At 44.4% G+C, this 14,838-nt stretch overlaps 1 protein-coding gene across 2 annotated transcripts in view; it reads left to right on the top strand.

Moving 5' to 3' along the window:
- RNASET2 (ribonuclease T2) overlaps positions 1 to 14,838 on the top strand; it is a 56,858-nt gene that overhangs the window by 17,189 nt on the left and 24,831 nt on the right. For both annotated transcript variants that reach the window (XM_066605395.1, XM_066605389.1), the window contains exon 4: positions 12,506 to 12,561. In XM_066605395.1, coding sequence (XP_066461492.1) covers positions 12,506 to 12,561 — 56 coding nt within the window. The remainder of the gene's footprint in view (positions 1 to 12,505; positions 12,562 to 14,838) is intronic.

Here is a 14,838-nt window from a genome sequence, read left to right as displayed (position 1 = left end):
AGTGAAAAGTCTTTACAATCATAGAAAGATTTTTACTTAGTATTTGTTTAGTAAAATTTTAAAAAAAGTGCTATTCTTATTCTGACTAATGGGATATGTTTTCATTGGCTGAAACCAATGATTTTAGTAGCCGCATTACATCCCATAGTTACTTCCGTCTAGTTCAACACTTCTGATATCATTTATAATTCTCAATACCACTTGTTAGATAAACGTCTAGCCTTTTTGGAGTGCCGTCATTGTAGTTGTCATTACTATCTCTTGGGGTAGGGCATTCCCTAATTGGACCACTCTAATTGTCCTTTTACACAGTGCCTGGCAGCTTGTCCTAGTGGTGATTGCTCCTGTGCTTCTAAACAAGACTGAGTATCGTTTGCATTGTTCATAGTGCTGCCGTAATGGGGGCGGAGCGGGCCGGGGAGCGTTCTCCCTCTGCCCGCTTCCATTCACAGTAAGCAGACAGTTATTCAGAAGTACATTTCTTGAAGTTAAAGGGTTTGTCCAAGTGTTAGTTTTTTACGCAGTTTGACGCTGTAAGAGCATTTAAACAATAAGAGATGTACTACTTACCTGTTCATTCCTCCCACAACCCAGCTCTGCAGCTCCTGCAGTCTTCCCATTCTTTTTGTCTTGTTGTTTTTTTTGTTTTCTTCACTTTGTCCCACTATGAGACTTTAAGTTCACTACTTTTCATTGTTCTTATAATACACTACAATATTTCAGTATACACTGTATTATAAAGACTATGAAGCTCAGCCAGAGGCTGATCCTGATAGGCCACCGTGCCTGGCAGACGTGAAGGCCATCTGTCAACCATTTTACATGCCGCGGTCGCATTGACTGTTGCATGTAAAGGGTGACATAGCGGGGATCAATGGTTTCTTTGGTTCCCGCTGTTAGAGCAAGTGTTGGGCTGTCATTGGACAGCCTGGCACCCACATACTCTGGCACGGGTGACCCATGCCAGGCTTCTGACGCAGCGCCTTTAAAAAGGCCTAGGCATTAGAATAAGACTCCTAAACAACCGCCTATATGCCTTTTCGCGGGGTTGAATTTCAAGACTATTTTATTCAGGTGAACAAACCTGAGTTTTCTACCCCTTGTTGTGAGAGAGACCTTCCAGCCCTTCAATAACCTGCTTCCTAAGGTTTAACCCCTTCTATCTTTGTGTTTTTTCCCAAGGTGAAACCTGAAAGTGAATCACATCTAGTCTTAAGATGATTTTATAGAAAGGAAAAAATAATCTTATTTGCATTTTCAGCTGCTGCTTGACATTGAGTATGGTTGCCTAAAGGGGTTGTTGCAAGTTAAGGACAGCCCTGTTACTGGGTCACCTATGGTATAAAATAACAAATGTGCAGTTACTCACCTCTCCCCACTCCCCTATTTGGTTCACCTCTCCGATCTTCCTGTGACATCACTCTGCAGCCTGAGTCTGTCTACAAACCAGTAGCGGCAGCCGCCAATGACAGCGCTCAAAGATAATGGCTGATTGCTGTCACTGGCTGCTACATCAGGTTTACCAGACGTCACAGCTGTCTGTAAACAGACGAGAGACCAGAACTGCTGCCGGAGGATAAACAGGGGAGCGGGGAGAGGTGAGCAACTGCTCCTTTATTTCATACCATGGGGGACCAGCAACACGGACAACCCCTTTAACTCATTTGTGAGAAGAATATCTAAACCCATCTTTCTGTTCTGTTATCACCAGTTTTCTTCCATTTCTAATGTACAGCCCCAGTTTCAAAAAAGTTGCGATGCGGTGTAATAAGTAAATATCAAGGAAAAAAGGATGCAATGGTTTGGAAATCCCATATGACCATAGTTGACTCACAATGGAACATAGAACACATATCAGAAAAATGTTACTTATTTAGAAATTGACAGCAGCAACGCATCTCAAAAAAGGTTAACAAAAGGCTGGAAAAGTAAGTGATGCTAATGAAAAACAACTGGAGGGTCAAGTTTCTCTTAAGCCACATAACTGTTTATAAAAGGAGCATGTTAGAGAAGCAGAGTCTCTCAAAAGCAAAGATGGTTCATCAATCTGAAAAACTGCATCTAAAAATTGTGGAATAATTTCAAAATAATGTCCCTCCAATGTAAAATTTGCGAACTCTTTGAACATCCCACCATCTGCAGTGCATAGTATCACAAGATTCAGAGAATTTTAGAGAAATTCATGTGCACAAGGGACAAGGCTGACGGTCAATAGTGGATGCTCGAGATCTGCAGGCCCTCATGCATTGCTGCATTTGAATCAAGCATGATTCAGTAATACAAATCACTGCATGGGCTCAGGAGTACTTCCAGAAATCACTGTCTGTGAACGTAGATCGCCATGCAATCCACAAATGTGAGTTAAAGCTGATTTATGAAAGGAAGAAGCCATATATCAGCGGAATGTAGAAACTCTGGCATCTTCTTTGGGCCGAAGCTAACGTAAAATGGACTGAGGCAAAATGGAAACCTGTTCTGTGATCAAAGGATTCAAAATTTGAAATTCATTTTGGAAACCATGGATGCCATGTCCTGCGGACTCGAGAGGAGAGGGACCATACAGCTTATCAGCATACCATTCAAATACCTACATCTTTTGATGGTATGGGGTTGCAGTAGTGCCTATGGCATGGGCAGCTTACACATCTTCAACAGGCACTACCAATGCAGAGCAGTATATAGAGGTTTCAGAACAACATATTCTCCCATTCAGACTACGTCTCTTTCATATTTGCATATTTCAGCAAGGCAATGCTAAAGCACATACTACATCCATCACAACAGTATGGCTTCACAGAAGAAGAGTCCCGATGCTGAACTGGCCGCCTGCAGTCCCGACCTTTTATCAATAGAACACATTGGGTGCATTATGAAACCCAGAAAGACAACCCGGGGCTGTTGAGCAGCTGAAATCCTACATCAAACAAAAATGGGACAACATTCCTCTCCCAAAATTCTAGCCATTGGTATTCTTGCTTTCCAAACTGGTGTAAAAAGAAGAGGGGATACTGCACAATGGTATACATGGCCATGTTCCAACTTTTTTGAGATTGGTTGCTGCCATCAATTTCTAAAAGGAAATTGATGGCAGCAACCAATCTCAAAATAGGAAAAATGTCTGTTTCACCTTCTGATATGCGCTCTGTGTTCTATTGTGAATAACATATGATTATATGAGATTTCTAAATCATTGCATTCTTTTATTCTTTACATTTTATTTCCATCTTTTTGGAATTGGGGTTCTATATACAGTAATACAATTACCGTGGCTTAGGTGTTACTTTACATTTATCAATATTAAATTTCATCTGCTGTAGTTTTGCCTATTTTTAAAGCTTTTTGTGGTCTTTCTGTAATATGTTAGTCAAACTGAGTTTTAAGTATCCTATAAAGTTTTTTTTTTTTGTGGCTAGTATAGATCTTTATGGGGTATTAGTGTATCGTGACTCCACCAGGAACTCCCTGGTGGAGTTAAGATTGACAGAGGGTGACACCCCCTGTTGCTGATTGGCTGCACAGCTTTGTGGGCAGCAGGTCCTGGAAGGCCAGTTCGGCCACAAGGAAAATGCAAGGGCTTAGGGTGATAGTCATACATCAGCCTGGGGTTGCAGCCAGGCAGCCGCTGGTGCACATCATACCCCCAGTGCTGGCACAGAAATGCAGATGCCCTTCTGCTATGGCTTTCATAGTTCAATATCAGGCGGTAGCATGGAGTCCAGAGGTGGGTGGGGGAAGCTGTCTGACAGGCGGCCGGCGCATTGTGGAGCAGCACAGCAGCAAATGGGACACAGCAGCGGGGGAAGAGCAGTGTGAGAGGCGCCGGCGTCCACTGCGCAGCCAGGCAGGAGGAAATTGTCAGCTAATGTACGGGACGGACGGCTAATGCGGCGGCAGGACGGAAAGGCATGCTCTGTGACAGGTGAGGGCTCATCCATCGGGGTTCCCCAGGGACGAATCCCTCTGAATTTCTGCAGAAACCCAGCGGTGATTGTCCGTGCAGCAGCGCGTGCATAGCTTTGTTGTCGCAACTATGCACACACTGCTGCTAGGACCTTGTACGCTTGACCCAATCGGGAGCTGGGAGTGTGACTGGGGCGTTCTTCCTGTCAAACCCCTAGTTCCTGGTGGCGTCAAGATACACTAATACCTCTTTATGGTACCCCATTACTGACTTTGTCCCATTTTGAGTATGTAGTGTTTGCAATAATTTTCTCTGTCTCTTAACCAGTTCTTTGTTTATAGAATGTATCTTTTTAGTTCCTGCATTTGTAGCTGTCGTGCAAGGCTGTTGTGACACAGAATATCAAATGATTTTGCAATATCTGATGTTACTAACATTCCCGATTGCACTCACTTCCTCATACTGTAGAAGCTAAGCATTTTGGTTAAGCAGTAGTTGCTTACCATGCATCTATGTTGGTTATCAGTTAATACATTATTTACCACCATGTACTTTTATGTTCATTTCTTAGAAAACCTTAGACTTATGAAATGGTAGTTACTGTTTTACGCTCCCTAGTACCTCCCATTCTTGCGAGATTATTGTGCTCTTTGCCTTAAGTCGAGCTCTACTACCAACAGCTCCTCCATAAATAATTGCTGCTATCCGTTAATGACCTCTGGCAAAATCCTGACTCTGCTACCTGCCTGCTCCCTTGAACTGCAACAGATACCTACCCGTTACTGACCTTTTGCTTTCCTTGACCACGCTATCTGTCCACCCGGGTTACAACACAAGAGTCCGAACTTGCTCCAGACAGTTAGGCCACTCTCACACATCGTTTTTTTACTGCGATTACCATGGCGTTTGGAACACCGCAGTATAACATTCCCATTGTTTTCAGTTGGACCTCACAGACATGCGCTCGATCGTGTTTTCCAACGCCGTGATTTTCGAGCACTGTCTGCTCTATTTTACCTCATCACCCATTACAATTATGGGATGTCCTAAAGCCCACTGTCGGAGGCAGGAACCTGTGTCCGAAAACGAAAGTAAAATTATGGCAAAGCGCTGTGGTCGAAATTGTGGCATTTTGCTGGCCGTATGTGTGAGAGTGGCCTTACACGATATCTATGACCTATCCTGAAAACGGATCAGAATTATCAGATCGATGGCGTCCAGTGCCATAACTAGCACAGCATCGTAGACTGTGTAGTGCCTGGAATGATACTGCAAGCTCCATCTCATCCACATGAACAGGCCTGTGCTTGCCATACTACTTTATGTCACTGTACAATGTACCGAGCTGGGCTAGTTCCAGTGCACAATGGCTTCTGCACACAACTGATTCGTGGAGGTGCCATATGTCAAACCTCCAGTGATCCCATATTGATTACCTATCTTAGGCCTCATGCACACGCCAGGTCCGGGTTCCGCCTGCGGAATCCCGCACAGAAACCGTTCTTGACCATGGCAGATGACCCTGCGTACCTGTGTGTGCAGGTAGTGGCGTCCGCGCGGACCTCTCTTCTTCTGGCTTCTCTGTACTGCAGATGGCCTGCATAGCTCGCCGTCAGAAATGCACAGTACATATTTTATCTTTTTAAACTCCTGCTTTTCTTGCGAAATCCGTGGCCCATCTGCAATGTTAATTAAGGATGGGCTGCGGATTGGACTACTTCCATTGACTTCAATAGAAGCCGTCTGTGCGGAAACCGCATGAAAATGGAGCATGCTGCGGTTTTTCATCCACGAGCAGAAACCACAATTGGTTTCTGCTCGTGTGCATGAAGAATCTTTTTTGCATAGCATGCTATGGAAAATTGCTGCAGAATCCAGAGGCGGACGCCCGCGCCAGATTCCACAGCAAAAATCTGCCCGTGTGTGTTGAGCCTAAAGGATACGCAAGACCAGATTTAGCAAAACATGTTTTCTGGTTGACTCGGCCAGCAACTGAGTGAAATATATTTTTTTTTATTTTGAATAAAAAGCTTTTAGCACAACCAGTGGTTTCTGTGCCCATTTAATGACAGGATAATTAAAATTCACCACAATATTATTAAACAGTTATTTTCTGCCCTTTTTGTTGTAGCATCCCATGCTCAGCCTATGTGGGTATGTTAAAAGGCTTAAAGCAAACCTTAATCAGATAGTTATCTATATTTCTTGCTGGAGCGGCAAAAGAGTTAAGAGGTGGCTACCTTGGTGGATTTTCTTTTTTTGGGGGGGGGGGGGGGGGAGGGGGGAGGGGGGGGGCATTTTATTTTGGAACATCTGCTGCTACTTTTTCTCTAGACAACGCCTTTTTAAGCTGGATTTTACAAACTGACAAACGTCTTCCCCTTTTTTATGCTTTTTAAGTAAGGTATAACCTTCCACATTTGTTGCTAATTCAGACGAATTTCAGTTATGCCTACTACATCATAACCCATGTTTGTTATTAGAACCTCTAGTTTATTAAAGGGGTTGTCTCGCGGCAGCAAGTGGGGTTATACACTTCTGTATGGCCATATTAATGCACTTTGTAATGTACATCGTGCATTAAATATGAGCCATACAGAAGTTATTCACTTATCTGCTCCGTTGCTAGCGTCCCCGTCTTCATGGCTCCGTCTAATTTCGCTGTCTTCTGGCGTTTTTAGACGCGCTTGTGCTGTGCGGTCTTCTGCCTGGTGAATGGGGCCGCTCGTGCCGGAGAGCTGGTCACCGCATCGTCATCGTAGCTCCGCCCCGTGTGCCGATTCCAGCCAATCAGGAGGCTGGAATCGACAATGGAACGTGGAAGACAGAAGAAGAAACTCCACGCTGCACCATGGGAAGACCCGCGGTGCACCGTGGGAGAAGACCAGCGGCGCCATCTTTAAAAGAAGAAATGAAGAAGCTGCAGAACGCTGATGCAGGTAAGTGCAATGTGCTTTTTAAAAACTAACAAATGCTTTCTTTTTCACAGGGCAGAATGCAGGGGTCCATTTAATAAAAAAAAAACAAAAAAAAAACGCTTTCGCCTCGAGACAACCCCTTTAATTTTATTAACAAGACTTGCCAGCATAAATTTAATATTTATCACACAGAACAAAAGCAAACTAGAGTGCAGGATATATATGTTATACATCCAAAAAGAAACAATTACACACAAATAAAAAAACACATATATCAAAAAATCCCAACATAATAATTTGAATCCCTGAAAGCATAACCCAATCTATATAGATGTATTATACCCAGCTTCGCCCGAGTTAATTTGGCACAGGTGTTTACCTGTTGCTCGCCGCACAGAAAATTTTATGAAGTCATAGTTACTTCAGATGAACCAAAGAATAAAATATGTATACACATAAAGGAGCGCTGGATTCCCCTCAGGCTGCATGTACCGATGTTCCTCTGCAGAATGTGCCACCCCTACCACTGTCCTTACTTTATCCTTAAAGGTAACACTCCTTTTTAAAATAAATTTACCCAAAGACTGGAGGTTGCAGCCTGTTTCTTAGCCTTAAAGGGGTTCTGACATGACCCAAAAAAATTTTTTACTTACCTTGCCTGGCCAGGACCGATCGTCAGGCATGTCCCCTCCATCCGGCATCATCATCTTTAGCTTCTTGTAGCAGAGCTGGAGCAGTCAAAATGACCGCTTCCTGCTCTGCTCCGTCTGCCAGCCATTTCCGAGGTAAACGGACAGGCGTCACATCACAAGCAGTGCTTGCTGTGGGTGGCCAGTCCGTCCTTGCCGAGCTGGAAGGTCTGCGCGTGCGCAGAGGAGAGGCGGCCCGTCCTTACTCCTGTCAGAGGGCGCCTGTCTTCTGCGCCTGCACGCAATCCCGGAGGGGGGGGCGGCCCGTCAGAGGAAGAAGACTGCCTGCTGGGAGATGACCCCCGCTGCACAACAACAGAAGAAAAGGTAAGCATTAGGTTTTTGTGCTTTAACATGCCAAAAATCGTGGGTTCCCTGTGTAAATTAGGCAGACCAGGGAACAGTGGTGGTTAAAGCATAAAAACCTTATTCATGTCAGAACCCCTTTAAATGCATGCTTCATCCCTGCAGTCCATGTCCACTTCCTTATGTACTTTACAGCCTTTCAGTATATGCTTACAGAGGTCAATTAGATTGATCTCCGTATGTACACACAGGTCAGTTAGATTCTCCTCCTATGTATACACAAAAAGGTGAGGTAGATTCTCCTCAGTATATATACATATAGAGGTGAGGTAGATTCTCCTCAGTATACAAATCCTTTCCCTAGGCTTTATGGTTTCTCAAAAAAGAACTCGCTCATGTATCATGGTCCTAAAGAATGGCCGTGCCAAATTTCACATTTGTGTGACAGATGTGTATTATTAGTTACATTACATAGGGGGTCACTTAGTTTTGCATTTAGAATTGAATAATTACGTTGTGACCACTTTACAATTCCTATTTATGATATAAAGAATGTTTATGCCAAATGTTAAGTTTGTACGACAGCGGGAAGTTAGAGAATTAGATTAGGTACATAATCTAGGCAGTTACCTTTTACACTTAGAATTGAATAGCAGCTTGTGAAAGACCCTGACAATCGGGTCGAAACGTCGCCGTTATATGACCATGGAAATAAAGGTATTTTTTTCACTTTTAAGCGAAACTACTTTCTGCTACGTTTCTGGCATATATAAATACACCTCTGATGCTGCTTGCTCTGGATTAATGTTAGAATTGAATAATCAAGTTGTGACCCCCTTTACTTTTCCTAATGAGAACCTAAATGTTTGTGCCAAATTTCACGTTTGTAGGACACTGTAACTTAGAGAATTAGTGGCGAGTCAGTCATTAATGAGTGAGGCCTCTCTCACACAGGCGTTTTTGTATAGTGTTTAGCGCTGCGCTAAACACTGTACAGGGCTCCCATTTATTTGTACAGGGCTCCCATTTATTTCAGTGGGGCTGTGCATACAAGGCTGAAAACGCTGCATTGAAAAACGCTGCGATTTGAAAGCGTTGCATGTTCTATTCTTGGGCGGTTTCAGCCCTGTGTCTCCCATTGAAATGAATGGGCAGCATTTTCAGCTGTGCTGAAAACGTAGTAAACACAGCGTTGAAAAACGCAGCATTTTTGAAACCACCCTGTGTGAGAGAGGCCTGAGTCAGTCAGTGAAGGCTTTCGCCTATCTATCGCCATCAATGCATTTCTAGGGGACTAGACCCATGTCGTGTGTTTCTAGCCTTCTCGTTCTATTACAATGCCTTTCTGTAGGTGAGGTCTCCAGAACTGAACACCGAGCTCTACACAGCGGGATCACTCTCCCTCTTTCTACTAGTCATACCTCTAGTTATGCAGCCAATCATCCTTTCTGTCCCTGGTGCCTGACTGTACTGTGGACTCATTTGAGGCTGTCAGATATCAAAACTCCTAAATCCTTCTCTTCCGAAGTCCTGGATAACACAGAACACAAATACGATACTGATGCCGGGGTCCCACAGTTGGGGTCAGATTCTGCATACGGCAGTCCTGCTGTGAGCCTGCCCAGTGACCCTGCATACGGCACTAACCTGTGTTGCGGCTGACCGCAGCGGCTTGTATGCAGCCATGCTCAGGACAGGGTTTGTTTGTTTTTGTTCTTTTGTATTTCCCACGATGTCGCAGGCACCTGCAGCCCATAACAGCATATGGGCTTTGGGTCGGACGCCTGCATTGACATCCATGAAGGCCGTCCGCTCAGAATCCTCTGTAAAATGGAGTAAGCTGCGTTCTGGAGGGAGGGGGTTTACACTTGTGGAATACGCATTTTGTATTCGTTAATGTGATGGAAAAATCTAAAATACATGCCTTTCAATGCCAGCATTGATTATTTTAAATTTGGAAACCATGAACTGCAGTTTTTATTCTTTTGACTATTTATCCAATAAAGCTAAATCTTTCTCTATGTTCAAGACCCCAACAGGAGTTTCAACCCTATTGCACAAACATGGGAGTTTTTTATATAATATCTTTAGAAATGTTCTTAAACTTTAGCATTATTTTCGCCACCAAGTAGGACTTGAACACGCTATCTTTGCAATATTTCTGCATTGCAGTGTGCCTTGGCTGTCATCCTATTACACCCTGCTAACTCCTTACTTGCCTTGTTAACCCCATCCACACTAAATCTTCATTAACCTCTGCTGTATCCCACTCCTTTTCTACTGTAAACCAATTACTGTATCACTAACATCTCCTCAGATCCTAGTTTAACAGGTCCTCCATTCTTTCAGCCTGGTTTTAATTGTTCACGCCAAGTGTAGTACAGCCCTTCTGGCGGGTGCTGAACAGGCCCTTGTTCATACCTAAAGTCTAGTCACCTCAAAGACAGAAGGAAACCTCACTCAGAACCTGATGCATGGATAAACAGGAGCTACTTCAAGTGTGCGCACATCGAGAAAGGGGAAGGAGCGTCAGACACCAATCTATTGTAAAAGAAACATAGTATCAGATATTTCCCATCTGATAACATACAGGACATCAGATGTCTGGAGGCCGCACCTTGATAAAAGGGAAGGGAGAAGGGGCCTGCAGAACTTGCAGGCAGGGAGATCAGGTGTCTAGACCACCTTCAGGGAAGGTGGGGGAAAGAACTTCAAGCAATCGGCAAGCATGGCACCAAGTACTGAGAGGGAAAGTAATAATTGATAAATGACCAGCACCCTCTACCAAAATGGGCTGGAACTTATCTGCACAGACTGGTGATGATTGGCTATCTGGAGCAATTCACACACCCAGCCAGCTCAATCATCCCACACCTGTAGAAGTGTGCTTGTAGTTACCCATAGAACTACAGGTACCAGGAGCAACACGTAACAGTATGTTTAATACTTCTAACTTCTGCATATTAACTTTATAATTGTGGAGATCCCTAAAGAGGTGTAAAGGCCCATTTAGACACAATGATTATCACTCAAAAGCTATTTTTTGAGCGATAATCGTTGTGTGTAACTGCACTTACATCATGCAGTTTTCGTTATGACATTGCTCATCGTTGTCTTTCAGCGTGCTATAAGACGATGATGAGCCTTTTCAGGGATTCACAGCGGGATACAACTGATACTATTGTTTCAGCTGTATCCCGCTCCCTGATCACAGGCTGGGTATTAAGAACAGAGCAGTCCAGCTCTTTTCTCCATACCTGGCACGGAGCACTTGGCTGTATAACAGCCGGGCGCTCCATGCAGAAAACAGCTGGATGCAGACACCCCGCTTGTCTTCTGTATCCTCCGCTCTGAGCGCTCAGCTGTATAACAGCCGGACGCTCGGAGCGGGGAACAGCTGGATGCAGAAGACAAGCGGGGAAAAAGTCTGTACAGGTGGTACTCAACCTGGACCACTTAGCAAAAATATCTCCACAAAACTCTAACATTTGCTGGTGATGTAATAAACAAGTGGGGTCTCTAATCCAAATCTGACGGTCGTGATCCACCACGCAATCTGCTCAGTCTTACAAGTAGATCTAAACTGGGACCCAAGCTTTGGTTTATTAATCTATGGGCTTGGAAAACTACGCTACACATTATCTCTGTTATTTCTCACATATTAATAGCAATTAGATCAGCCATTGCTAGGAAATAGAGATCAACAACGATCCCATCACTAACAGAAAATTTCAGTACAGCAGAAAAAAAGCAATACTTGCCTAGCAAGAGCCGTCTGGATCCCTGACGCTGCTCTCTGGAGCGCCTGGCAAGCTTCCGGGTACTTGTCAGCGCCGACAGAACACAGCTTGCTGGTACCTGGGTTTGAAGACCCCGCCCCCCAGCAAGAGATTGCTCTGATTGTTTAAGCCAGCGCTTAATGAAACAATCAGCCATCACTTTATGCACCAATCGCAGCCATTCATTGAAGAGCCATTCATTCAAGAGATGCTTTGTCGGTGCTGACAAGTGCAGGAAAGCTTGCCCGGAGCTCCAGAGAGCAGTGGGAGGGACCCGGACGGAGCCTGCTAGGTGAGTGGTGTTTATTGTGTTTTTTTTTCTCCTTTCTTTTTCATCTAGTGTCGCTAGGGCTGATTCCTGGGGTAGGACTTATATTTCAAGCCCCCCGCCCCAACCTACTCCCCCCACCCCCCTCAAAAAATCAGGGTGTGTTCAACGCTGCCAAAAACGTGGTACCACGTTGTGTCGTGTTTTCAGCAGCGCTGAAAACGCTGTCCATTCATTTCAATGGGCGACACACAGCTGAAAACAGCCAAAAATAGAACATACATTGCTTTCAAAGCGCAGCGTTGAAAACACTGCATTTGGGAGCGTTGTACAACGTTTACACAATCACACTTGGTTGCCATGTAATATGTTCATGCCTATATAATCCAAGTCTAGCCCTATACTTATATGGGTTAAAACAAAGGTTGAGTAACCCATCATTGGACATGTCGACTAATCAACAAGGTGGAGTCACCATACTGTGTAGAACTTTATTGCACAATGTTCTATGTACTGCAAATGCTTTTCATATTGTAAGAGTTTACTGAAAAGTTTACAATAAAATAGTTGTTACAGAAATAGAAAAATAAACCATATATACCATTTTTATTGTCAATTCTACTTTCATTTGTCATTTTATCCAGATGGTTGAAAAGCACTGTGAGCATCTTCCCAACTACTGGACACTACACGGACTATGGTAAAATATTATAATTAAATGTGTGGGTGGCCCTTTTTCCCCATACGATTGAGTGTACTCATTGCAGTTCATTAGTGCCATGGCTGAAAACCAAACCACTTGCATAGGAAACAAAATGCATGCTAATAATATTTTATGCATCCCATTACTGCAATTAGGCTGGCTGTCCACAGGCAAGGTGTCATTGCGAGATCTGCGGCGATAAGCCGCACACGGAGCTCACATGACACCTAGGATAACTATGGAAAGCGCAGCCTACTGCGCACGAGCGCAAAATCAGCGTTTCCCTCCCCCCCCCTCTCACGTGACTAAAATTGCGGCATGACGCAATTTTCCACGGTGAGCCAATCATTAATATAGGCTTATTGTGGAGACCTTTTAATGCTTTCCTCCGTCTCGGACATGGACAGGTGGCCTTACCTTTCTGTTAACTTGTAAGCTAAGAATTCTCAAAAAAATTTATTTTGTAGGTGAAGCTAGAAGGTTTTTTTTGGGCAAGTTTTATTGAAGACCTATGCTCAGAATAGGTCATTAATAGTTAATTGCTGGGTGTTAATTATCGGGTCGGGGCAGAAGCGTCAAAAAGGGCATCATTTCCATTAAAAGCAATGGAAGCTGAAGCCTCCTATTACACACAGGGGTGGACGCGGAAGTGTAAAAGGGGGCAGTGCTCCGGGAGTAAAGCATTCTGATGCTTCCGCCTCTGACACAGATGATGACATCTGGCCCTCTGTGTAGTGGCCAACGCTTGTAATTGCAAGAGCAGCTCTCATTGAAATCAGTGGGAGTTGTGCCTGCAGTTACGAGTGCTGGGAACTACAGCGGGGTCAAAGCAGAGACTTCCGCTATGACCCCAGCGGGCACACAGTCAGCGGGCGGACAATTGTTTACAGTATGTGGGCGTTGACAGGGTAGTTCTAGCATAGTAACCTAGTGTGTGAGGCTGAAAAAAAGACACGTCCATCTACGTCAGCCTATTACCCCCAATGTTGATCCAGAGGAAGGCAAAGAAAAAAACCACCACAAGGTAGAAACCAATTTTTCATATTTTAGGTAAAAAAATGTATTTCCCGATTCCAATCTGGCAATCAGAAAAAATGCCTGGATCACCAACCCATCTGAAGTAATCAATAACTATAACGTGTAATATTGTTCTACTTAAGGATGGCGTCCAGGCCCCTCTTGCACTCTTTTAGTAAGTTCCCCATTCCCACGTCCTCAGGCAGAGAGTTCCATAGTCTCACTGCTCTTACAGTAAAGAACCCCCTTCTATCTTGGCGTTAAAACCTTCATTCTTCTAGATGTAAAGGATGCCCCCTTGTTACAGTCACGGTTCTTGCTACAAATAAATCATGGGTAAGATCTCTCTATTGTCCCCTGATATATCTATACATAGTTATTAGGTCCCCCTCAGCTGTCTTTTTCTAAACTGAATAACCACAGTTTTGATAAACTCTCTGGGTGTTGTAATGCACCAATTCCATTTATTTAGTTGCCCGTTTTTGAACACTCTTAAAGGGGTTGTCCCGCGGCAGAAATGAAATCTTTTTTTCTTCCCAGTCCCCCTGCTAAAGCAAACATACTACACTACCCGTGGAAAGCGTTATAAAAGAGCGTTTCTACTCACCATTACCTCGTTTCGTGAACTTTTAAAATTTCTTCTTTAAAGATGGCCGCCGGTCCTTTCCCAAGGTGCACCGCGGTTTTCTCCCATGGTGCACTGCGCGTGCTGTAGCCCTACGTGCGCGCTCCCGAGACGCCGGTCACGTGATTCAGTTGATGACGTCATCGCGGGAGGCGGGGACCTCTACTGCTTTTAATGCCGATTCCAGCCACCCCATTGGCTGGACGGCACGACGTGCAGTAGGGAGGCTGGTAGCAGAATGGCCGCTCCAGTGTGCTCCCGAGAAGTGACAGCTCGTCTGCGCATGCGCAGATGAACCGTATCGCGCGAGCACACTGAAGCGGCTCGTCCACATAGAAGAAGTGACTGCGCAAGCGCGTCTAAAGAAGCCAGAAGATACAGAAATTAGTCGGAGCCATGGAGACGGGGACGCCAGCAACGGAGTGGGTAAGTGTATAACTTCTGTATGGCTCATATTTAATGCACGATGTATATTACAAAGTGCATTAATATGGTCATACAGAAGTGTATAACCCCACTTGCTTTCACAGGACAACCCCTTTAAGCTCTTATATGTCCTTCTTGAGTACTGGTACCCAAAACTGTACATAATGTTCCAAATATGGGCTGACCAGTGAGTTGTAAAGAGGAAG

Source organism: Eleutherodactylus coqui, chromosome 1 (assembly GCF_035609145.1).
Source record: "Eleutherodactylus coqui strain aEleCoq1 chromosome 1, aEleCoq1.hap1, whole genome shotgun sequence".
Lineage (NCBI taxonomy): Eukaryota > Metazoa > Chordata > Amphibia > Anura > Eleutherodactylidae > Eleutherodactylus > Eleutherodactylus coqui.
Note: the sequence above shows the minus strand (reverse complement) of the source record. Positions and strands in the feature narration are given on the sequence as shown.